This window comes from Lissotriton helveticus, chromosome 10 (genome assembly GCF_964261635.1).
Source record: "Lissotriton helveticus chromosome 10, aLisHel1.1, whole genome shotgun sequence".
Taxonomy (NCBI): Eukaryota; Metazoa; Chordata; class Amphibia; order Caudata; family Salamandridae; genus Lissotriton; species Lissotriton helveticus.
The window spans coordinates 1,113,758,656-1,113,784,212 of NC_136071.1; the positions used below are offsets into that span (position 1 = coordinate 1,113,758,656).

The 25,557-nt window shown below is 47.5% G+C and overlaps 1 protein-coding gene across 7 annotated transcripts in view; it reads right to left on the bottom strand.

Moving 5' to 3' along the window:
- ATP2C1 (ATPase secretory pathway Ca2+ transporting 1) overlaps positions 1 to 25,557 on the bottom strand; it is a 912,406-nt gene that overhangs the window by 497,408 nt on the left and 389,441 nt on the right. For all 7 annotated transcript variants that reach the window (XM_078663878.1, XM_078663881.1, XM_078663880.1 and 4 more), the window contains exons 8-10: positions 17,226 to 17,381; positions 15,858 to 15,926; positions 13,438 to 13,513 (exon numbers count right to left, since the gene is read on the bottom strand). In XM_078663878.1, coding sequence (XP_078520004.1) covers positions 13,438 to 13,513; positions 15,858 to 15,926; positions 17,226 to 17,381 — 301 coding nt within the window. The remainder of the gene's footprint in view (positions 1 to 13,437; positions 13,514 to 15,857; positions 15,927 to 17,225; positions 17,382 to 25,557) is intronic.

Sequence of the window (25,557 nt, forward strand, 5' to 3'; positions counted from 1 at the left end):
GCCGAGGCGGGAGTCCCATGGTAAATACAAAAGTAGTGCCGAAGGTAAATAACAGTAGTAGGCCCCAAAGAAAAAGGCCTGAGGCCTAGATCTTAGTAGCCTATCTACATCATTATACTAAAAGAACCAAAAAATTGGTCCCAACCAATCAGCTATCAGCACAGCCAGTTCTCCTTAGATTTTCATTAGCACAAGTGGGAAATAAGTATCCCAAAACATAGAGAACTGACTCTCCGGGGAGGAGGATGGGTGCATGTGAATCTATCAAAGATACCAATACTGGATAACTGTAGTTACAGGTAAGTAACTTATTTTCTTATCCAGTATTGGGGTATTTTTCATAGATTCATGCCTGAATCAGAGTAGCAAGCAGTATACTAAGTATACAGTTAGTTGCGGATGGTGGGAGACTTGTGCTGATAAACTCTCAATCGCATCCAGAAATTGTTAACAATAGGTATGATAAGTCAAACCTTCAAGGTTAAAAGCATGACCTATAAATAGAAAAAGACACATGCATAGTAATATCACTATATGGATATGTAAGTATTATGCACATATTATATACAATGAACATATAATCGCAGAAATGTGTGTATCATGAACAATGAACCATAAACAGTATTTAAAACATTGAAAGGTACCTGAAGCATGCATAGTAATTTCATTATATGGATATGTAAGTATTATGCACATATTATACACAATGAACATATAATCGCAGAAATGTGTGTGTATAATGAACAATGACAACCATAGACAGTATTTAAAACATCGAAAGGTACCTGAAAACTGGTCTCAAAGACAAATATGGCGTAGGGCAGCCTGTCCAACCGCTGCATCCTCTTGACATGTAGATTGAAGGCAGTAATGTCTAGTGAAAACGTGGACATTTTTCCATGTCGCAGCACGACAGATATTTTTTAGAGTCACTCCAGCAAATAACGCTGTAGACACTGCCACAGTTCTGTGGAGTGAGCTATGACTTTCCTTAGCAATGGCCCGTTAGTCTTGTCATGACAGAAATGGATTGTAGATGCTATCCATCTGGCAATTGTGGCTTTTGTGACTGCAGTTCCCAGAGTAGCTTGTCCATAAGCCACAAAAAACTGGTTGGATTTTCTAAAAGTCTTTGTTCTTTGAAGATAGAACTTTAAACATCTTTTGATGTCAAGAGAATGTAAGGTTCTTTCCGCTGGTGTAAACAGATTTGGAAAGAAAGTCCATAATCTCACCGGTTCATTAAGGTGAAACTGTGACAGCATTTTAGGTATAAATATAGGATTAGTCCGGAGGGTCACATAATCCTGAGAGAAATGAAAAATTGGTTCCTTTATAGTGAAAGCCTGAATTTCACTCACTCTTCTAGCAGATGTTAGAGCTAGAAGTAAAGCAACTTTCCACGTGGAAAACTTGAGCTCGACCTTGTGGATGGGCTCGAATGGGTGTTTCATGAACTGCGTGAGGACAGTGTTAAGTTCCCACTCCGGTGGAGGAGGCCGCACTGGAGGAAATGCTTGGAAAAGACCTCTCATGAATTGTTTGATTAATGAGGTTGAACATAGAGAAGGAAGCTTAGCAGCTTTTCTGAATCTGGAAAGTGCGGCTAAATGGAATTTAACTGATGAAAATTGAGTCCAGACCTAGCCAGATGTAGCAAATAAGGGAGAATTTGTTCTGTAGGAGCTTCTATCGGGTGAACCTTGTTAGCCTCACACCAAGAGCAAAACCTCTTCCATTTTAGACGGTAAGTCTTAATTGTGCTCTGAGCTGGTGATTTAGTTAAGATGTCACGACAGTCCTGAGGGATGTCAAGGTCCTTGAATTCTAGGAAATCAGGAGCCATGTGTGTAAATTTAGAGACTGAGGGTCTGGGTGAACCACCTGCTCCTTGTTCCTCGACAACATTGTGGGTGTTGGAAGAAAACGGATCGGCTGGTCCTGGTATAGTAACAGTAGCTCTTGGAACCAGTACTGACGTGGCCACCGTAGTGCAATCAGGATGAGACGGCAGCCCCCCGATTTCATCTTGCGTAACACCCTCGGGATTAGAGGTATTGGGGGGGAAAGCGTAGGCACAAATCCCTGACCATCGCATGGACAGGGAATTCCCCCCTTGATCCCGGTTGAGGATTTCTGCTGGCGTAATATCGGCATTTCTTGTTGTGCTTTGTTGCAAACAAATCCAATGTTGGCTTGCCCCAAGTTTGGAACACTCTGTTCACTTGAGTGTGCTCTAGCTCCCACTCGCGACAGTCCGATAGGGACCTGCTAAGCGTGTCCGCCAGGGTATGGTGGAGGCCTCCGAATGTAACCCATTCCCACAATTCTTGAGCCTCTTTTGACAAAGTTGCCGAACTTGTCCCTCATTGCTTGTTCACGTAAAACATGCTGGTGGTATTGTCGGTTTGAAACAGTACCGATGGACCAGCAATCCTTGGAAGGAAAGCTTGCAGGGACAGAAAAATTGCTCGTAATTCCAGGTTGTTGATATGTTGTTGTCTGTACTCTTGAGACCCCTTCCCTTGTATCTGTAAATCCTGGAGATGACCTCCCTATCTTTCCATGGAGGCATCTGTTGTCAGAACAAAATCTGGGACATCCAGTATGAAAGTGAGTCCTACTGCTAGATTGTTTATCTGGGACCACCAATGTAGAGCATTTACCAGGTGTGGTGTGACTTTGATGTCGTCGTTGAAGGAACCCATGGCTTGCTGCCACTGAAGGTGCAGTTCTTCCTGTAGAGGTCTCATTCTGAGTCATGCCAGCAGGATGAGATTTATGGCCGAAAAGCACATCCCCAGGAGCGAAGCAAATATGCCTACAGAAACGGACTTTCTTCTTGAAAACAGAGTTGCTAGCTTTTGAAGGCAAACCGGTCATTCATGAGATAAGAATGCCTTTCACTGGACTGTGTTCAGTAGGGCTCCAAGAAATGGAAGGAATTGCATTGGACGTAACTGGGATTTGCCTTTTTCACAGTTAGTCCAAAAGAGTTGAAAAGATGAAGAGACGTTGCAGTGACAATGCTGACAGCTTGCTCCGAAGGACCTTTCGATTAACCAATCATCCAAATACGGGAACACCTGGATTCCCCGGGATCTTTATGTGGCTGCTACAAGAGCTAGGCACTTTGTGAAGATCCTCAGAGCCCATTTTAGTCCAAACAGGAGCACTTTGAACTGATAATGGGCGCCAGCCACTGTGAAGCGGAGATATTTGCGATGTTTGGGATGGATTGGGATGTGGAAGTAAGCGTCTTCCACGTCCACAGAAGCCATAACATCTGCCTCGTTTAGGCAACCTAGGATCTCTGAAAGGGTGACCATGCAAAATCCTTGTTTTTTGAGGAATCTGTTAAGGTTGCGAAGGTCTAGGATCGGCTGCCATTCCCCCGATTTCTTTTTGATCAGGAAAATACAAGAATAGAAACCTGTCCGTTTCTGAAGTGCTGGGACCTTCTCTATAGCATTCTTGAGGAGCACTGTTAAAGCTTCCTTGAACAATAAGTGAAGACAAGGGGGAGGGGGTCCCTTGGGCGGAGTGGTAGGTGGCTTGGTGACAAATTCTAGGGTATGTTCGTTGTTCACCAGGTCTAGTACCCATTGATCGGAGGTAATTTCTCGCCACTTGTCCACAAATGTTGAAACTTTTGTGCCCACGTTAATGGGAAGAGGTGTGATTGGCGCCCTGCGGAGATCACTGTTTTCTGTTAGAGTCTCGCCCTTGATTTTGCGATCGTTTCTGACCTCCCTGGTGAGAGAAACCAGACGTATTGGATTGCCGGTATGAAGATTGGTAATTTTGTCTATATTGCGCTGTTATGGTCTGTTCTGCTGGGTTTTGTTTCCTCCTCTAGAGGAAAAAACACGCCCCTAGCGCCTCTGAAGATTCCACGTTTGTATTGCAACGAGCCCAAGGATCTTGCAGTATCCGTATCTGTTTTTATTGCCCGCAGGGCTTCATCGATGTGTGTTCCGAACAACGATTCGCCATCGTAGGCAATGCCCAATATTTGTGTCTGGACTTCCGGTCTGAAAGTGGTGGCTTTAAGCCAACCCTGGCGTCTGAGTACTGCTGCCCCAGCTCGTTGTCTGAAATTAGTATTAACAATGTCCATTGCGCAATCTATTGTTTCAGATGCCACAAGTTCTCCCTCCAGTAAGTTTTTCCGTGTTTCCGATCTTCTGTCCTCAGGAATTAGGTCAATCGCCCAGCCATATCTGACCACATTTTGCGGTCATAACGCCCTATGATCACTAGGGAGTTAGCTGCTCTGATGGATGCAGCTGCCATAGTTGAGAACTTCTTCCCAATCAGATCAAGACGGCGCCCCTCCTTGTCCGGCGGTGTAGTAATGGGTGTTGCCGGGTTCTTAGATCTTTATTGGGCAGCTTGGGAGATGACAATCTGGCCGAGGGTGTCCAATGAGACAGGATGGACTATTGGCCGGAGAAAGATACTTCTTATCTATTCGTGGAAGTACTGCAAGCACAGATGCAGGAGTTTTCATGATCTTGATACCTTCGTTCCACATATAATCAATTATAGGAACGGCCCTGGTAATTTTCCTGGATTCCTCTTTAAAATCGTGGAGGAAACATTCTGTTTGTTCAACTGTGACCAGTAGTTGAAATCTAGCAGCAGCTCGCTGCATGTGATTGTGAAATCCTCCTCTATCCTCTGGTGGTGAATCAGATGGCAAAGGAGTTGGTGGTGAAGGAATAGGGATAATGTAAGAATTCCAAGGATCCACATGAGGGTTCTCTGGCAATTCACCTTCTTCAACTTCATCATCAGAGGATGTGTCTTGACCCTGATGAGGGTCTGTAGGCTGTTGTTCCCGAGGAGGTTCTGTAAATTGAGGAGTTGTGACCGGAGCTTCAGGTGGAGGTAAAGGATCCGGAACTGTCACAGGAGGAGGTGGAATAACCTGCTGTGGGGGAAACCGCTTTCTATAATCTGCAAGCATGGCTTGCAAGTCCTGAATAAGATTTGGAGGCAGATGGAGGGTCTCAGACTGGCGAGTTTGACAATGATATACTGTATGATGCGGGACGACAATGTCCTCTTAATAATATTATTTGTTGTAATCCTTCTCCTTGTCATCTTGACATTTGATGTGCAGCTCAGAAGGATGATGAGCTATACCAAATGGTCCTCCTTCCTCTTTTTTTTTTTATTATTAGTTTTTATTACAAGCAAGACAGATCATAAAGTAACATTTTTACAAGCAACCAAAAAATTATATAACACGTTTCAATATAAGCTTGAAATCAATCAAATTCATAGATAGGTGATAAAGATACGAGTGTATATTACACTGTTTCCCCCTGGATCCACTGTTGGACCGGAGCCCATATTTTCTGACCTGCATGTCTTTTTTTCCGCCCTTTTGTTGCATATATAGCATGTTCCAAATTGTACATAGCTAGGAAACGAGCCCTCCAAGTAGAAAAGGATGGAGGGTCTTGGGTAATCCATTCTTGAGTAATACAAGCACGTAAAGTAGACATAGCAATAAATAGCAGCTTTCTATTATCATCTCCTATTTTTGTTGAGGACACCCCTATCAGAACTAATTCTGCCGTTAGGTTTACAGAGATTCCCATTAATACAAAAAGAAAAGATTGAATTTCAGAGAGTAGTACAGTTAATTGTGGGCAACCAAAAAACATGTGCACTGCATTCGCAGCATCCAATGCACATCTATTACATGATGTTCCTTTAACCGCTCCCCATCTAGAAATTTTTTCAGGGGTGTAGTAGAGATCAAAAAGAGCCATATAGTGCTGTGTGCGGGATCTACCAGACAATAAAATGGAATTAGCCAAGAGAATAGAGTCTTCAATCAATACATTATCCACACCAAGCTTCTTGTCCCATCTCTCTTTTACCAGTGATAAGTCATCTGAATAAGATGAAATCAATAAGTTATAAAAAAAGCCAATTTTTCTTTTAACATATAAACTATCAATCAGTGGGATTTTCTGGAGACCATGACGTTCCTGTGGGGATAATGTTTTAAGGAAGCTATGCAACTGTAAATATTTGTAATAATCTAGGGTAGTAAGATTAAACTTGCGTTGAAGGTCCGAAAAAGGAATCACATCATTATTCTGCCATAAGTTGCCAATACAGTTAATACCCAGATTACGCCATTGTATCATAATATGATCTCTGAAAATTGAAGGAAAAATAAATTGAGATGACAAAGGGATATAGCTCACAATTTTAGATATGCCCAGATGTCGCCTAATTATGTTCCAAACCCGATATGCTGCAATTATAGTCTTGATTTTGGTTTTCTTGTAGTAACTGGGTTCTACATTCTTAAGCAAACATCCACGGGCCTCAGCCCCTAAAGCAAATTCATATATCGAGGGGGTATGTGCCTCCGAGATTGGTGCTTTACAGCCTACAATTAAGGGATTAATAAATTGCAAAACAGATGCTAAGTAATAGAACAAAAAATGAGGGACCCCCCAGCCTCCTCTAGCTTTCGGGAGAATCATTTTTTTATAGGCTCTACGGTGGCGTTTATAGCCCCATAAAAATCTCCCTGCCATCCTATCAAGTTGTTTAAAGAAGTCTAGAGGAAATTCTAACGGCACCGTTCTAAATAGATATAATAATCGAGGCAATATTATTATTTTTAATACATTATTCCTTCCATAAATAGACAGGTGTAAATGATCAATGCGCTCCAATGTAGAGTTAGCCTTTTTAAGAATAGGATCAAAATTAATTTTTGGAATATCGGACACTGGGGTTGTAATCTTGATTCCCAAATATGTGGCAATAGGTACTATATTAAGATGTGACGGTGGGTTCTGCCCTACATATAGCGTTTGCATCTTCGAGAGATTAAGCTTGTATCCAGAGAAAGCCCCAAAACGAGAAGCGAGTTCCTCGATCTTTGGCAGTGCCTTTGAGATATCTGTTGTAAGTACAACCACATCATCTGCATAGGCAAGTGCTCTGTAAGAGGTGCCCGCAACCTCCACTGGAATTATATCTTCTGCTCGATTCAATTCACAAAGGAAAGGATCAATATATATGGCAAAAAGGAGCAGAGATGAGGGACATCCTTGCCTAGTGCCTCGATGGATAAACAGGGGGGAGGATTTATTAGCCGCAATTTTGACAGAGGACGTTAGTGATTGATATAAAGCCCCCAATGCCACTATCATACGCGGGCCAAACCCTTTAATTGCAAGTAAATCCCAAAGAAAGGGCCATGCCACCCTGTCGAATGCCTTCTCGGCATCCAACAGGGTGACTCCTAAAGGTGTATTTGTACCCTGTGCCCAGTCCATCAGGGCAATGACCCTCCGGACATGATCCGTGGTGTCCCTGTTAGGGATGAACCCATGTTGAAAGCGCGACACTATAGATGAAATTATCCCTGATATACGAGAGGCTAATATTTTCGAAAAAACCTTGCTGTCGGCATTACTCAAAGAGATAGGTCTATAAGATGCCGGATCAATGGAAGTTTTATCTTTTTTAAGGAATGCCATAATTATAGATTCGCTCCAGGATCCTGGGGGGACCCCGTTCTGTGCTTCCAGGTAAGTAGCTAACATGTCTTGTTTCAATAGATTCCTAAACATTCTAAAAAATTCCAAGGGTAAACCATCAGGGCCCATGGTTTTGCCTAAGGCTAAAGAGAGCAAAGCCATCTCAATTTCATCCCATGTGATATCGGCGTCCAATATCTGCGCCTGTAAAGAAGTTAATTTTAAGGTGTTGTCTATATTAGTAAAATTCAGTATCTGATCTCTAGCATAGGCCATCGTATCAGATTGATACAGATTAGAATAAAATTGCCGAAATACCTCAAGGATTCTCCCGGGATTGTTAAGAATCTGGCCTTTGTCATCCTGTATCGCATCAACAGTGTTAAGGACTACCTTTTGCCTGATCTTTTTAGCTAAGATCTTACCCGTATTTTCGCCCAGTTCATATATCTCTGACCTGAATATTGCAATCTGTTGTGCCAATTTATTCGCATATATGTCATAAAGGGATGCTTTATGAATGGCTAAAGCGGCTTTAATGTGTTCCGTATCGTGCGATAGGGAAATAGCCGTAACTAATTTCTCCTCCCACTCCCTTACCAGTTTATGGTTCGTTGCCATTTTAATCCGTTCAGTTTTTTGTTTCCTGATTGAGTAAGATAGTGTCTCCCCCCGTACCCCGGCTTTAAAAGCGTCCCAGACATTTTGAGTAGATGCAGTTCCTCTATTAAATTCAAAATATTCAATAATCCATTTCCCCATATATTCTATATATAAAGGATCTGCTAATAATTTCCGATCAAATGACCACGATCTTATTGGTGTACCGCCGATCTCTGTTTTCAACTCAATCAGAATCGGGTTATGATCGGATATTATTCGTGGGAATATCTCAAATAAAGTATCATTAATAAGACCAGTATTTATGAAAAGATAATCTAATCGCACGAATTTCTGATGCGGGGCAGAGAAGAACGTGTACCCAGGTGCTACAGGGTTTTTAACATATCCCACATCAGACAGGCCAAAATCCAATACTAAGCCTCTTAGTGCCTTATATGTCTTTTTCTTTAAGCCAAAGTAAGTTGAATCACTGCGAATATCTAATCCATTAGCCAAGTGAATATTCAGATCCCCGCAGAATATTAAGGGCGCCGGCCAATCAACTAGTTCTAAGTTTAAATAATTCAAGATCTCCGGATCATCCAGGTTTGAAGCATAAATTGAGCATATTGTCCAAAGTTTATTGCCAATGCTAATCTCTAAAATTACCCATCGACCGTAGTGATCAACTTTACTGCGTTTAAGAGACTCCAATCCTCTTCTCATCAGTATAGCCACCCCTTTAGTGGTGGTACCTTGACGGGTACAGGCCATTAATTGCATGCCTAAATCTTTGAGTATCTGTCTGTCGTTCCAAGTAATATGCGTTTCTTGAAGGCACAAAAGATCTATTCTCATGTTCTGAATGATTTGTGCACACACCCCCCTTTTTTTCTTATTATTAAGGCCACAAATATTCCAAGAACAAATTCGTATTTTCCCCATCTTTATCATTCATTGTATCCTATACACATTATCCCCCAAGACCTATTAGATGAAGCATTACATAATAGTACATACGCCCATTCTCCACAAGGAGAATGGGTCCTCCTTCCTCATCGCCATAATCATCATCCTCTTCCTGCGCATATGTTTCCAGGAGATGCGACTGAGTAAGAGGCGAAATGTTGCGATACTCTTGTCTTTGAAATGTTTTGAGTTATGAGCTCCTAGAAGAACAGGCGTTGAATGAGATGGTACCACAGCCAAACCCTTAGATGGAACAGGTAAAACCACTGTTGATGGTATGGTTGTCGACGGCCTTTCCGTGGATGGACTGGACGACGGGCTCTTTGCTAGTGTCATCGACGGGGTCGTCGTCAACGGGATCATCGGCGACTGGCTCGACGTTGACGGGTACATCGTCGACAGGCTTGACGTTGACGGGTACATCTTCGATGGGCTTGACATCGACGGGTTCATCATCGAGAGGCTCGACGTTGACTGGTTCATCGTCGACGGACTTGGGATCTTCGTCGACAGGACAGCCGTCGACGGGACAGTCGTCTTTGTGGATGATACATCTCTCAGACAGTGGAGGCTTCGTCGACTGTACTTTCATCGACATGTGCTTCGATGATGACTTAGTCGATGAAGACTTCATCGACGATTCTTCGAAGGCAGTCTTTTTTGACAAGATAGTAATCCTCGTAGACAGTATAGGATATGTGATAGACTTAATTGAGATAGTCTCCATCGACGAAGGAGCAGAAGAAGTGACAGAAATCGTCGACGAAGGAGGGAAAGCCAGAGATTTTGAGAGGATTTTACTCACTGTTTTAGTAGATGGTTTCTTAGAGTCCTTGAAAGCAGAAGTCTGAGGAGACAGCGCAGACCCAGAGAAGGATAAGGGAGACCTCTGAGAAGGGCCAAAAGTAGAGTGGGAGGATTTAAGGTGTTTTCTCCCCTCACTTGAAGAACTGTCCTGTGATCTACCTCTCTTGCTGGAAGTTGAGGCTCTATCATCATCTTCAGCCGAAGAAGATTTAAGCCACAACAGGACTCTTGCCTCCCTATCCCTGAGAGTTTTAGGAGGGAAGGTACGGCAAATCTTGCAATCTTTTACCTCATATTTAGGGTAGAGGCAGTAGATGCAGTCCTTATGATGGTCGTCAACATGGACTCTCTTCTTGTCGCAGGGTCTGCAGGGCTTGAACAAGGCCTTCTTGTCAGACATCATGAAGAAAAAACTGAGTGGCACTCCGGGAGACTCCCTTCCACACGACGTGCGTTGAAAATCTGAGGAGAACTGGCTCTGCTGAGTGTTCTAGAGGGTGATGATAGCCGATTGGTTGGGACCAGTTTTTTGGTTCTTTTAGCATAATGATGTAGATAGGCTACTAAGATCTAGGCCTCTGCCTTTTTCTTTGGGCCTACTACTGTTATTTACCTTTGGCACTACTTTTCTATTTACCGTGGGACTCCCACCTCGGCGACGGGAAATGATTCAGGCATGTGAATCTATGAAAGATACCCCAATACTGGATAAGATATGCAAGTCCTACAGCTTTGAGTTCAGTCTCTGAATGTTATCCTCTGGCACACTCTTTTCCATCACTCACCTACCTACCAAACCCGGTCCCTGTTTTGTATCACCAATAGACGAATTAGCCATCCAAGATGTAACTCAACATTGCATGTATGAAATTAAACTGAGGTAGGCAAACAGAGTACGAAAGAATACCAGCTTAAAAGTCATGTGTTGTTGGGGAAAGTATTGTAATTTATTGTATTGTAATTGCATTTGTATAGCGCTTACTACCCCTGACAAGGCGTTTAAGTGCTTTATTCGGCAAGTAGCACGCTACTAAGGGGACCCATAGAGGATTAGTGTTGAATTAGTATAGTGAAACATGTAATTACATTTTAAGTGGTGGATAGGTTAGTCAGTTATTTGGATTCTGAAGGATAGCAGAAGGATATAAGAGGAAAAAAGGTTTGTATTTATATTGCGCTTGTTACCCCTGATGGGGTGTTGAAGCACACTACTCCGGATACCCAAGGATTAGTGGTGAATTAGTATGGTGAAATATTAAAGTAATTTGAGTGGTGGATATTAGTCAGTTATTTGGAGTGAGAAGGATAGCGGAGGGATAGAAGGGGGAAGAATGGTTTGCATTCATGTAGCACCTGTTACCCCTGATGGGTGTTGAAGCGCTTTTCTGGAATGTATCACGCTACTTTGGAACCCATAAGGATTAGTGTTGAATTAGTATGGTGAAACATTAAATTAATTTGAGTGGTGGATATGTTAGTCCGTTATTTGGATTGAGAAGAGTTGGGGAGGGGTAGAAAAGGGAAAAAAGGTTTACATTTATATAGCGCTTGCAACCCTGATGGGGTGTTGAAACGCTTTATTGGTGAGTAGCACGCTACTCCGGAACCCATAAAGGATTAGTGGTGAGTTAGTATAGTGGAATATGGAATTTGAGAAGTGAACATGTTAGTCTGCTATTTTGATTGAAAAGGATAGTGGAGGGATAGATGAGTGAAGGACTTTTTTTTAAAAAATGTTTAATTTATACAAAGCAATACACAAAGATAGGTACACATCTATAGTGAAAATAAATTGTGGGTGGGTATTACTGAATGGGAACATTGGCAGCATTTCTGGCCCTGGTCTCGATTAATCTCAAACCGGCAACTACCCTTGTCCTCTCCGACCTTTGCCTCGACGCTAAGGCTGAGATGCCCTAGCCCTAGTAATTAGGTGACCTCTCCAGCCAATGGGAACCCTAGCCCTAATACTATCCAATCACAACACTACCCCAAAAATCTGGAACCAGTAGGAGACCAGGAACTTACAGCCAATCTTAGCCCTAGTCCAAGCAACTAATCAGTTAAAAAAAAACCTGATCTCTATGTCCAATAGAGGCCCTAGCCCTACATAGTAGTCCCAACCCAAGTCCAAACAACCAATAGCAGAAGAAGCCCTTGGTCTTACTTCCAATAGAAAGCCTAACCCTACTCATAGTCCCACACCTAGTCCAGCAACCAATCACACCAGAAGCCCTAATAGCTACTTCCAATTAAAAGTCCAGCCCTAACCCTTGTCCCAACAACCAATAACACAGGAAGCCCTAGTCCCTACTTCCATTAGAAATCACAACCCTAGCCCTAGTCCCAACCCTACATTGATTAAATCACAGACCCAGAAACCAATCAGAACCCTCAAATACCCAACCAATGAGGACACTAACCCTAATCCAATAGAAACAACAGATACATCCACCAATCAGTGTACACATGTACCAAACAATAGCACACTATATAAAGTCCCAGCTACCTCAGACAACGTTTTCTGTCCAGGGAGTTGGAAACTGCTGCTCTATTCAGAAATCTCCTAGGAGACAGACGGGCTCAATCCACACTTTAGACTTCTGCAGGTAAGGGCCTAACAAACTTGTCCTTTAACAATACTGTTTAAATAAATCTTTACTCCATCTCCCGACCAGAAGACGAAGTGCACAGTCCCTAATAAATACAGTTTAAACAGCACACAGCAGATTACTGCTGTCTCAGAGCACCCTTTGATGTAGAATATCTATGTTGAGGGGGGCCAGGGGAGGCTGATTACACGGACTTGTTAACACAAAATGATGGCTCGGTGCACTGCTTAACATACAGGTCTTCGCACAGAGCAAAGGAGAAATTTGGAGGGAAAAACTGGTAGTCATGAGAAATGAGAGGGGGAAAAACTACATCGTTTGGACTAGAAATCTCACAATTCAACAGGTTAAATGGAAGCAGTCACAGACAGGAAAAAACAAAAGTTCAAACACAAAACAAGTGATAAATTATGCAATCACAGGCAGGTTAAAACTACAATTTTAAACTGTAACAACCGCAGGCAAAGTCAGTTAAAGAAATTTAAAAAGTAAAGATGATGCAATCACATGCATGATACGGTTCAGTGGAAGGAATATGGATCGTAATTGTTACATTTAATAAAAACAATGAAACCTAATGAAAAAAGCAGAGGCTCTGAGAACAAGTAAGCCTCTTTGATAGCAAAGAATAGGCCTTTCTGAAAACAGGTACCCCCTTTTAAGATTTTATTTACAAGGCATCCCTTTCTTTACAGTTTGTAAATCTAGCAGTAATAAAGCCAGATAGATCCTGCTTGTACTGAGACCTAAAATACAAGATAGAAATCTTAAAACACTTTAAGTGTGCCTACTTGGAAGAATGCTAACCGGCCAAATGCTCTCCTTCCCACCCCTCATAGTCCATTATAAGCATCCGCACACGGATTACCAATTTGAGAATACATAAATTAGAAAAGTGAAAATATATACATGTGTTGCCTTACCTATAATACCAAAGGAGTACAGAGAGAGTTGCTTTCCTAGTATATCCATACTCTTCTGCAATGGGGTCTTTGGAGCCTGAATAAGACCAATACATAAAATGAGCAAAGGTTGCTGAGTGTTAAACAAGGACAACTCTTGCCCAATGTACATCAGATTATCTAGCAAAACGTTTAATATATGGCTAAAGAAATAAGCTCCGGAGCAATCAGAAATTAACTGTTTCAAAATGTGTTACATAACCTGCTAGACTAGTCTAGGGGAAATCTAGAGGCTGAACCTTGTACTGAGCAGCTATGTGCAGCCAACAGATGACCCCACCGTAACACCAACAGCCAACTCTACTTTTTTTTTTAACCAGTACCACATAGATTTTGGGACTTATAGAATTACTCCTACATTTGTAAGTAAGAGCTCAAAAACTCCAGTATCCAAAGTACTTTCAGGGAAGAAGCCAAGACTGCCAGACAAACCCTCACATGTGACTGAGCTACTTGGAACCTAATGTATAATTAGATGTTGGGACGAAAATGTTCTCTGCATGGTGACAGACCTGGAGTTTAACTATAAAGGTGGGAGGAAGAGACCCACCAGTTGTTCAAGAGCAATTTTGATCAGAAAAGAGGAGTCTTCTAGCTGCTGAAATCAGGACTAGAGGCCAAGGTCTGCTAGTCTCCATGCTGGGTGAGGGTTCATAAACACAGGATGCGAAGACCACTTGCTCAGAAGCTGGGGTATCATCCTTTTGACCATCTGAGAAGACCAGTGGCCCCTGTGAGGAAGATGTTGCATCCATGGCTTCGCAGCGTCCTGGCTGCCTGAGAACTGCGGTACTTGCGGGGTCCTGTAGTTCCTGGGGCTCAGAAGACACCGTATGCAGCCCGCAGCTGTGGGCCAAGAGAGTGTCTTACGTGGGCTTGTTTCCTCTCATGCTCCTGGGTTCCTGGCTGCTGCTACTTTTATCTTCAATTCCAAAATGGCAATCACTTTCCTGAGGGCTTGCAGCTGCCTTTTAAGGAGTCTACACAGCTAGTCCACTTCTGATTTTTGTTCTAATTTCATTTCCATAATGGCTGATGTTCCCTAGGTTTCTTCCTGACCTTCCCAATCCAATATGTTTCCTGTGGCGTTATGATGTCATTTTCTTTTCCTCGCCTGGGATCCTGACTGGTTTTCCCCAACCCTGTGGACCCTTCATCAGCATGAAGATTCTTTATGCCTTTGGCTTTTATCTCCGGAGAAGTTGGCAGCTTCTCAACAGCAATTGCCGATCACATATTCTAGGGTGTGGTGACATTGTGGCTTCCGGAAACAGTCACCCTTACCTCAGAAGAGCTGTGTCTGAATTACAGGTAAGCATCCAGCCATGAACAGAATATGAAAACGTCTGGGGGGAGCAACGCCCAGTGGGCATCCTGGCAAGTGACTAAGTGAGTGAGGAGTGAGACACCCAGTCCCGTCGGACCATTGCAGTAGTGCAGGATGCCTGCCAGATCTTGCCTAATTCGGTGACACTGTGAAGTGCAGACGATCGCCCTTGTGCTGAAAGTCGGGGACCCTGTGTGACCAGGAGGGAGGGGGTGGGTGCCACGGTGAGTCAGGACCCCTGCCCGGCTTCCCCATGCCATAGAAGCTAGGAGCCACACTTACTGATCACCGCAGGAGCTAGGCCATGACGTCAAATACTGATCCGGGTCGTCATATAACGGAGGTCAACTTATCATTGAGGGAAGACTGCGAGTGGTCGCAGGCCCTCAGCATCAGGAGACGGGAGCTTCTGAAATCCTCACTGGATTACCGGCTGCTGTTGGGTTCGGTAAGACTTTTCCAAGCTGTTTGTTGCATGGGAACAAGCAGGGGCTGTATCTGGAGGTCACTTAAGTATAGAATGGGGAATAATCAACCTCACTAGATGGAACAGAGACTCAGGGATGCTGTCAAGGACGGCTCTGGGCAATCTCTCTTTCATAAAACCCATTAATTGGCTGGACAGTCATCTTACTGTTATTATTGTGTGTGCTTTGATTCTTGAGCCTGTGTATGCATGATACCTAAGTCTTCCCTTGAGCCTTGGACTGCTCCACCGGCCCTACCACTGACAGGCAAGCGCTGAAAGGGATGGTACCCAACTGCCCAGTTACTCATGACCCACAGTAGGTTGGGTGCTGGGACATTAGGAGTAAAAAGACTCACCACCACTGTTGAGCTCAGCAACTCCTGCTTGCCCTGTGGCCCTCTGAAAGAGGTTCTGACATTGGCAGTAGCCAAATGGAGTGCGTTTCCATAATTTAAACTAGTGATCACCACAGCCCTACCCATCTTTTCAGGCAAGAGTAAAACATACACATTTTTCTAAAACCTCAATTCACAAAAGCTTTGCAAGGTACAGGGGTAAAATCAATGTAGTTCTCTAAATACTCACTTCTTCAGACTGCATCATTTTAAAGACTTCACCAAATTCTGAATTTTCTCCTGTTCCAATAACAATTCCCTAAGGCACAAACAAAAGCAGCTCAATTTAAGAAAATGACTAAACATCAAATGGTTGCAAGATAATCATTCTGCACTAATTATATGATGTACTGAATGTACATCATTTTAAAACTCAATTGATACGCAACAAACATACACAATAATGACAAAAGCTTTCTGAGCTAGGAATCATCACTTAATTGAGGTTTGTAAAATGTTGTTCTATAAAACCAAATGACATTTTGATGTGTATGGAGAACACATAAAATGGCGACATTATAATCGATCAGGAATGAAATTTAAAAAAAATCCTTCGAACAACTAAAAATGGTGCACAATGGTCTTCTTTAAGCTAGACTTTTCCGTACAATATGTTGCATAGTTCAGCAAAAGTGTGAATGTCTATTTTGATGCAAGGATGCTACTGCATGAGGAAAGTATGTAAATCAAACAGAAATAGTTTTCAGAACCTGCTTGATTTATGAACAGAATAACCTTTAACAAAATATGCTTTTTATGTCCTTACTGCTTAATCTATTTAAAGGATGCTCTAACTCTGTGGCTATGTGATCACATGCATTTGCCTTTATTTAATACAGCATGTTCATCTGAGAAGTGAGCATCAATTTGCAAGTGTGAAAATGGGTGGATTTTTTATATATGGGTATGCATATATAGTGCTTGAAACTAGGCCGAACCATATAATGGGAACAGCTTTAGATACACTATAATGATAATTTGGGAGCCTGAATTGTATTCAATCATGTACATTTTAACTGTACCTCTGACTAAGTGTAAGGAATGTTTAATCAACTTGTCCGATCATCGGTTTGATCGAGCCGATATACGGCACAATATAATACTAATCAATGTATTTGTATATATGTATATAATGTTTAACATTCTGCGAAATTTCATTATGAATCATGATTTGACTATATATGGTTTTGCCAAAATTGCACACTCAAAGATGGCGCTCAAGAATTTTCATTGAGTAGTCCTACCTCACTTTTTGTTCTGTTTTGAGATTGCATACTGCATTTATAAATGGCTTCAGTGCAACACTCGTGTTGACACATTGATAAAGGGCTTGACCCGAAACGCGTCTGTGAGAAGCGCTTAATAAATTTGGAAACTACTGACAAAACGCCCCACGAGTGATGCCTTTTCCTTCCCGGCTGGGGGGGGGGGGGGGGAAGAGACTTGGAGCGGTATATAGATATATAATATAGATATATATATATATATATATATATATATATTCACACACATAGATTAACGCTAATGCATTGCTTGCAAACAAAGTGAAGTTACTTACCTTTGCCTTCCCATCTCGGACCAGTGTTCCCATAAAAGCAATATTGCATCTACCGGTGAGATCTCCATTAGCAGCAGCTGGTTGAGGAGCAGTAACCTTGGAACATGGAGAAGTCTCACCTGTGAGACTGGACTCGTCAATGGAAAGATCCATGGCCTATCAGTAAAAGAATTAAACACTTTGTAATTCCAGGAGTTTGAATCGATCAATCAATAAAATTACAATTTAAAATCCAAGAATTGCAGGTCTGACATTTACATGTGCACACTTACTCATACTGTTGGACCAGACTCACTGTTAGGTATGGAATATATATTTGGCATGGATGTGGCATAAATGTCAATCTTGTTCACGAACTGAAAGACATAAGCGCAACACACCACTCATCATAGTTACTACAGTACTGAGGTTCTCCAGTACCCCTTCTTTGTGATAGGAGAGACAGCCAATTTCATAGCTGAACTCTATAGAAGAATGACTGATGTAGTAAAAAGTGCTTTGAAGAGGAGGTTCACCCAAAGAAAGGGAGCAGAAGGGCCGGTAGCAGGTTACACGAAGGAAAGGTAGTTTGTGTTATTAATGTACCAGAGATAATTTGGACAGCAAACAAAATAGATTTTAATGGCACTTTCCATACACTTAGCTCTGCCTCCATCACAAACTGTTGGGAATACTGCTGCTGTGCTGGCCATGCAGCCAAAAACTGCCCTTTGAAAAGGCCAACAGTTTTGAGAAGTGGTTTCCTGGAGAAGGACAGCAGAAGGCTAAGTCTACAGCCGTAGGCTTGAGTTCCGACCAACAGACCTAGATTGATGAAGGAATGGTAACAACCTAGACCATAAAGAAACAAGGGGCCTACATTAATTCGGCTACGGTGAGCAGATATTGCAGGTGGCTCATGTATTATTAAAGGTTATGCATACTTAAGCCAATGTTCTTTTTAAGTTGAGCCTGTAGGCAGCGCTTAAGCACTGCCACTATGGCGACGATCTGTTGTGTTGGGGGGGAAAAAAAGTCAGAAGGGGCTTTTAGCCCGCCTACACTCTCCATTGGTCAACAGCATAATCACTCTCCTTTGCTGCCCTCTAAATTGGCAGAAGTCGCAATACACCACTTCCTGTGGCTTGTGTGGAGCACCACTCAACTACAGATTGATTAAACTTAATCAGAGTCCCTCCCCTGCAAGCTCTGTGATTGAGGTACTCTTTCTACTTTGTTCGTGTTCAGCAGCCCATCTTTCAATGTGTCAGGAATGCACTTTCAACAACATATGGGTTGTTTCTTGGGCCACACACATTATGTAAGATGTAAAATATATGAGTAATAATCAGAACATCGTGAGTGTACGTTTTTTGTTCAAAACTGTTTTATTGTGAACACAGCGATAAGCCTACAACCCCATGTCGGGGCCGGCCGCGCAAAAAAGAGTGTGTAGACTCATGTAGTCAGGGGAGGATGAAGCGTTAACACAGCGCCCTGCCTACAACCCCTGGAGGGGGCCGGCTGCATGGCTTAGGGGCAATGATGGCAAGAGGCGGCCATACGCTGGCGATGCATCGTTGTGCGGGGGAGGCGCGTATAGGAGGGAGAGCAGTGATGTCACATTTTCAAAAGGCCCAACGGGGCCCAAACTGCCCCATAGAGGGGCGGAAGCCAGAGAGGCAAGTAGGAAAGAAGAAAAGGTCGGAAGAGGAGTGGGCAGTAGCGAGACGGAGAGGGGTCTAGGGGGAGAAACTGCAGTAGCCGGTCGGGGACAGGAGACGCAAGCCTACACCGGGGGAAGCGACTAAGAGCCTAGTCTGCTCGGATCAGCAGGGATGAGGGCGTCCTCAAATAACTGCAGGGCGCGAAGTCTGGGAGGCATATGGCGGGCATAGCTGATGGAGCACAGATGGCGCACAAGAGGTTCCCACACCGCCTTGAAGCGCACCCCCCTCGATTGTATCCGCGCCGTGAGCAGCTCCATAGTCAGGACCTGCCAGAGGCGCACGAACCAGGAAGCTATCGGCGGTGCCTCAGCCCGCTTCCAGTACAGAGCAATGAGTTGTTTGGCAGCGCCTAACATGTGAAGGGTGAGGATCCAGTCGCTGCGCGTGAGGGCCCTAAGTGTGGGGGGTCGAATGCCCAGCAGGAGTGTGCAAACCTCCTCAGGGAGGGGGAAACCCAACACCTTCTTGATGTGACTAAGGACCTCTTTCCAGAAGACAGCCAGGGTAGAGCACGACCACCAGATGTGTACGAAGTCGCCAGTCGCAGTGCCACACCTCCAGCACAGTGGGGAGGAAGTGGGGAACATTTTGCTGAGTCGCAGGGGGGTGTAGTACCATTGCGTAAGCATCTTGTATGCATTTTCCCTCTGCGGGATGCTGTGATAGGTTTTGGGAATGTCAGTCCACAGCCTAGCCCATTGAGAAGGTGTGATATCGGCGCCAGTTGCCGACTGCCACTGCCTTTGGTAGGGGTGTGCGGGCGGAATGGTGGGGTGTTGCAGGATGTTGTAGATCTGGGAGATGAGCCGCTTCAGTCCCCCTAGGGAGCGTGCCAACTTCTCGAATGGAGTGTAAGCCCTGGTAGCAGCCCGAAACATGTCGTCTCCCGAAGTCCAATGGCGCAGCTGCGCATACTGTAAGCTGGCGGTTAAAGGGAGGTTAAATTCTTCCCTGCAGTCTGGCCATGATTTAGGCGACCCCCCAAGAAAGAGGTCCCCCACAACCCTGCAGTCTCCGTGTGTCCAGCTCTCAAAAGCCCGGGTCCGGGCAGCAGGAGGGAAGTGCGGATTACCTGCAATGGGGGTGTGTGGGGAGGGGAACGTCGTCAGACCCTTGGGCACTGCCACTCTGTCCCACACGTCAAGAACCGTCTTCGTCGGGACCGCCATGTATGCACTTCTGGAGCGCGCCACACGCGGCAGCCAAGGGAGATCCCATATGGTGCGCCCCGTGACTACTCGGTCCATGTGGAACCAGTGCTTGTCGCTTTCGCGTGCACCCCATTCTATCACGAATCGAAGATGCGCCGCCCAGTAGTAGTGGAGGAGATTTGGGCAGGCGAGACCGCCCCTGTCTCTCGGTTCCATGAGAACCTTCTGCGAGAACCGGGGTCGCTTGCCACCCCATATGAAGGACGTGAGGTCACGTTGGAGATTCCTGATGCAGTGGAGCGGGATCGGGGTGGGTAGGCACTGGAAAACATATAGAATACGGGGGAGGACCGACATCTTGACCGCATTTAATCGCCCCAGCCAAGAAATCATCAAGGGCTTCCATTTCCGCAGGTCCGCCAGAACCTCCTTGCGGCAAGAGGCCCAGTTCCTCGAGGACCACGAGTCGAGGTGGGGCGTGAGGTCCAGGCCCAGGTATTTAATGTGATCTTCCGCCCAACGGTAGGGCGCGACCCCCTTCAGGAAAGAGACCTCCTCCTCGGGGATGGTAAGGTTAAGAGCCCAAGATTTGGTGTGGTTAACCTTAAGGCCGGACGCTTGTTCAAACAGTGTAAGGGCTTTATGCACCGCTGGGAGAGAATCCCGAGGGCGCGTAAGAGTAAGGATCAGATCATCCGCGAACAGTGCTACCTTGTTGGAGCGCCCCCCGTGGGGGATCCCGTGAATGTCAGGGGTGCGCCTAATCAGCTCCGCCAGGGGTTCCACCGCTAAGGCGAACAGGAGCGGTGAAAGCGGGCACCCTTGCCTCGTGCCCCTGTGGATCGAGAGCGGCGATGTCAGTTGGCCGTTGACCCGAATTCTGGCCTGCGGCCCGAGGTACGGGGCCATGCACCTAGAAATCATGGTAGGACCTAGGCCTAGTTTCCGGAGGACCGCCCGCAGGAAGGACCAATCCACCCGGTCGAAGGCCTTTTCCGCGTCTAGTGAAAGGAGGCAGGCCGGGATATCCCAATGCTGCACCTTCCCCACTAAATGTGCCAGCCTGCGAACATTATCGGCCCCCTGACGATCCCGTATAAAACCCACCTGATCCGGGTTTACCAAACCCGGCATGTACGGGTCCAGCCGTTTGGCCAGGATCTTAGTGTAGATCTTAAGATCAGTGTTCAGGAGGGCAATGGGGCGATAGGAGGCACATAAGGTGGGGTCCTTCCCAGGCTTGGGGATCAGGGCGATTTCCGCCAGGCCCATGTCAGGGGACGGGCCGGTGGTGTCCGAGAAGGAACCGTATAACCGCAGCAGGTGCGGGCGGAGCTGGGTCAGGAACAGGCGATAGAAGGCCAGCGGCAGGCCATCCGGTCCCGGGGTCTTCCCAGTGGGAAGGTCTTTAACAGCTTCCGTGACTTCCTCCTCCTGCAGAGGGCCCTCTAGTGTAGCTGCACACGCCGGAGACAGTGGAGACCCCTCGAAATCCGCAAGTACAGCCTCCCGTGCCTCCGCGGAGGTAGGCTCCTCAGCATACAAAGAAGTGTAGTAAGCGACAAATGCGGCCTGCTTGGCTTTCTCAGTGGTGGCGCAGGTGCCGTCTAGCCGCTTGACATTGGCGATGTGGGCCCTAGCGGCACGTGCCCGCAGCCTGCCGGCCAGTAGGCGGCCAACTTTGTCCCCGCCCTCATAGTAGCGTTGTTTGAGCGCCAGTAGGGAGTGTTCCGCCTTGTTGGTGCGCAGAGCGCGGAGTTGCCCCCTGAGGTTGGCGAGAGTTCTCTTTGACGCCCGTGAAGGGGAGTCCCGGTCCCGGGCCTCCGCCTGTTTGATCTCGCTAGCCAGGTCGGTTTCCATCTTGAACTCCTCCTTCCTCCGCGCCACCGCCAGGGAGGTGATATGACCCCGAATGGTGGCCTTGAAGGCATCCCAGATCGTATGAAAGGGCAAGTCGGGGGTGTCATTAACAGCGAAATACGAGTCTATGGCGTCACGGATGCTGGCGACGTCCTCCGGGTCCCGAAGGACTCTCGGCGGGAGCACCCATCGGCGCTCACGAGTGGCATGGGCCAGGGGGTCCTGCAGCAAAAGTTCCACGTGGGCGTGGTCTGACAGGGAAATGTCGGATATAGCGGCAGCTAAGGAGTCTCGGGCCAATTCAAGGGATGTGAAGAGATAGTCGATTCGGGAGTATGTCCGATGGGAGTGTGAATAGAAGGAGTAGTCCCGGGTCCCCGGGTTGTGGTGGCGCCACACATCCACGAGTCCCAGGTCAGTAAGCTGCGTTCTAAGGGTAGCGGACATCGCCCCCGTGCCATTGAAGGAGGCCCCCGCACGATCCAGCTCAGGGTCCCAGACAAGATTGAAGTCTCCACCCAGGATCACGTTAGGGTCACTCGACGGGAACTGATCCCGCAGGAGTGTCTGGAGGTATTTGTCCTGCGACTGGTTGGGCGCATACACACATCCGAGGGTGAGCTGTATACGACCCACCTGCACCGTGGCTCGGAGGAAACGCCCGTCAGCACTCTTGAAGGGTTTCGTGGGTCCCCGCCTAATGCCAGCCCTGCAGAGGATTGCCACCCCCGCTGTCTTGGTGTCGGAGGATGCCCAGAACTGTGTGGGGTATCTAGGGTGCGCCATGCGTGTGGTGTCCCCCGAGAAGGTGCGTCTCCTGGAGGAGGATAATGTCAGGGGAGTGGTGTAGGAGGTAGCGCCATATCTGATTCCGCTTGTTGGGGGAGTTGAGCCCTTTGACATTGAGTGAGAGGACCTTCAAGGGTGTAGGGATGTTCGCTGTCATAGTACCGATGGGAAGCGGAGCAGCACAAGACCCAGTGTAGCAAATCCCCCCGCAGCCAGGGCAGCGGCAGCCTCACCTCGCCTCCAGCGTGTCAACCCCCGTAGGACCCACCATGCCGCCCCTCCGCAGGCGCGGGGAGAGAACAGTAAGAGAAGGCAGAGCAAGAGAGAAGTAGGAAGAGATGAGAGAGAAGGAATATAAAGGGCGCAAAGAAGAGATATAACCAAAACAGGCCAACAGGGCCAGTGTACATTGTCCCAGGTACCAGACATCCTCTACCCGAGGGTTTGGATGAACTCAGGAATGTCACTTCCTATGGGACAAAGGGAGGGAGCAGAGATCTGGGTAGATGAAGTGAAATCCAGTCATCTCGCAGCTCGTCCACCCCGCTGCCGCTAGGTAGTCCGGGGGTGAGTCATGGGTCTGCATGCGCAGACCTGTCGCCGAGAGGGTACCGAAGCTCAGTGGAGTGGTGTAGGACCCAGGAGAGGTGTTGTCCAGTGTCAGATGTTCCCGACCCCCACAGGGGGGGGAAGCCACAGGGGCGGCCCGCTAGGGAGAAGGGGAGGTCCCCCTCCAAGAGCAGTAGGGACAGGCCGCCGTGGCACGATAGGATAAGTCCGTGCGCCCAAGGGGCGAGTGCAGTCGTAAGGCAGCTCGGGTCTCAGTGGTCACGATCAGTGGCTTTCTGGTGTCGTAGGACGGTCCCCGCCCTCAGCGCCAGAAGCGGGAAGCTGTGAGTCCTGCTCCCCGCGGTCGCCCTCGAGGGAGCGAATGTGAGCAATAATGTCCTGCTTGGTCTGCGAGGCAGAGAGGGCGTCCACAGGGGGGGACCGGCGACGTTTACGCACAGTGGACCAGTCGGGGCGCGGAGGGGCCTTCTCTGGGCGGTGAGAGCGGGCTGGGCTGTGATCCGGGGACTCCGGCATTCCAAGCAATTGCGCCGCTTCATGGTAGGACCGGAGGGCCCTTCGCTTGCCCTCCCACTTGAAGATGAGAGCAAAAGGATGGCCCCATTGATAGGAAATGTTGAGGGTCCGGAGCTTCTCCGTGATCGGGCGGAAGACCTTCCTCCTGTGGAGCGTGGTGGGGGCCAGGTCCTGGAAAATCTGGATCTTGTGGCCTTCGTACCGCAGGTCCGGGGCGTCCCTAGCCGCCTTGAGTATGGCCTCCTTCTCCGTGAAGTAATGAAGTCTGACGACAATGTCTGGGAGGAGGCCGGCTTTGCCCCCCGCTCCAAAGACTCGGTGTGCGCGGTCAAGACGCGGTGGGGGAGCGTCCTCTTCGCCCCACACCGCCTGCAGGAGTAGCGCCACATAGGCCATGGTATTAGTCCCCTCTTCTCCGAGTGGCACACCCCGTATGCGGAGGTTGTTGCGGCGCCCCCTGTTTTCCAAATCCTCCTGCTTGATCTGGAGCTGGATGTGTTGCTCTTCGAGGGTCGCCACTCTCTGCCAGATCTGCTCGAGGTCGTCGGTGCGGGAATCGACCGTCTTCTCCAGGCCATCAACCCGGTCGCCGAGGTCAGTGACCTCCTTGCGCAGTTCCTTGACGCATGTGTGGACCTCCGTCCTGAGGGACCCAATTTCGGACTTAAGATCTGCCATGAAGGAGGACATGAAGGCCTGGGTCACCGGAGGGGAGTCGGCCGGCGGTATAGGCTTCTCCCCCGATGACGGGGGACCCCCAGTAGATGGCGACGAACCCGCCTTACCCCACATGGAAGCCACAGATGTACCCCTGGTCGTCGCTGGGGGGGGGGTCCGGCTTGGTCCCTCTGCCCCGCGTCATGATCTACTCGGAGTGACCAGGGATAGTGAGAGGTAGGGCAGGCTGTTGCGTGGATCCTCCTGGACGTGATGAAGAAAAGTTCAAGGGAGGTCGCACCAGCGCCCCGGTGGTCAAGCAGCCCAGGTCCTACGGTCAGGGGCTCAAGGCCGGGAGTCAGGAGACGGCGAGGGACGACTTCCAGCTCAGGAGGGCAAAATGGCGGGCCGCTCTTCTAGCGCGCCAACCCCCAGCGGAACAGCGCAGAACGCCCTTTCGGCCGAAAGCGGCGGGGTAGTAAGGGTCCTCCGGGCACAGTGCAGCAGGCAGGCCCCCCAGCGACTCCACAGGCGCTCCCACGGAGAGGCAGCCAGGCTTCAGGACCCTCTAGAAGAGGAAGGGATACTCACTGTTGGTTGGGGGCACCAGTCCCTGCCCCAGGCCTCTCAGAAATCGCCACCAGCAAGGCGCCAGACCAGTGAGTGTCTCCAGGAGTGCAGATGAAGGTCCAGCGCGGGCACCGGAGCCTGAGCAGTGGGGCCCGGCTCTCCCTAATGTCTCCCAGAGGGCCCCCAAGGGTAGCGGATGCAAGCAGAGGCACTAATGCAGGGGTCCAAAATGGCGGCTCAGCCCCAGGACAGGGAGGCAAGCCGGCAGGGAAGGCAAGCAACGTGGCCGGTCTCGACACCTCAGCCCAGAGCGCCGGCAGAGCAGCAGTCCGCAGGTCAGGAGGGGGGGCGCCGAGAACAGTCCAGCAAGGGTCAGAGGGAGCAAGTCGATACCCCACCAGGGGAGCCGGCAGTCGTCCCGCACCCAGAGCGGCCTCACCTCTCCACTGAAGCCGGGTCCCGGAGTAGGACCGGCGGCCGTGCAGTCACTCCGCCTCCGTCCGGGGATCG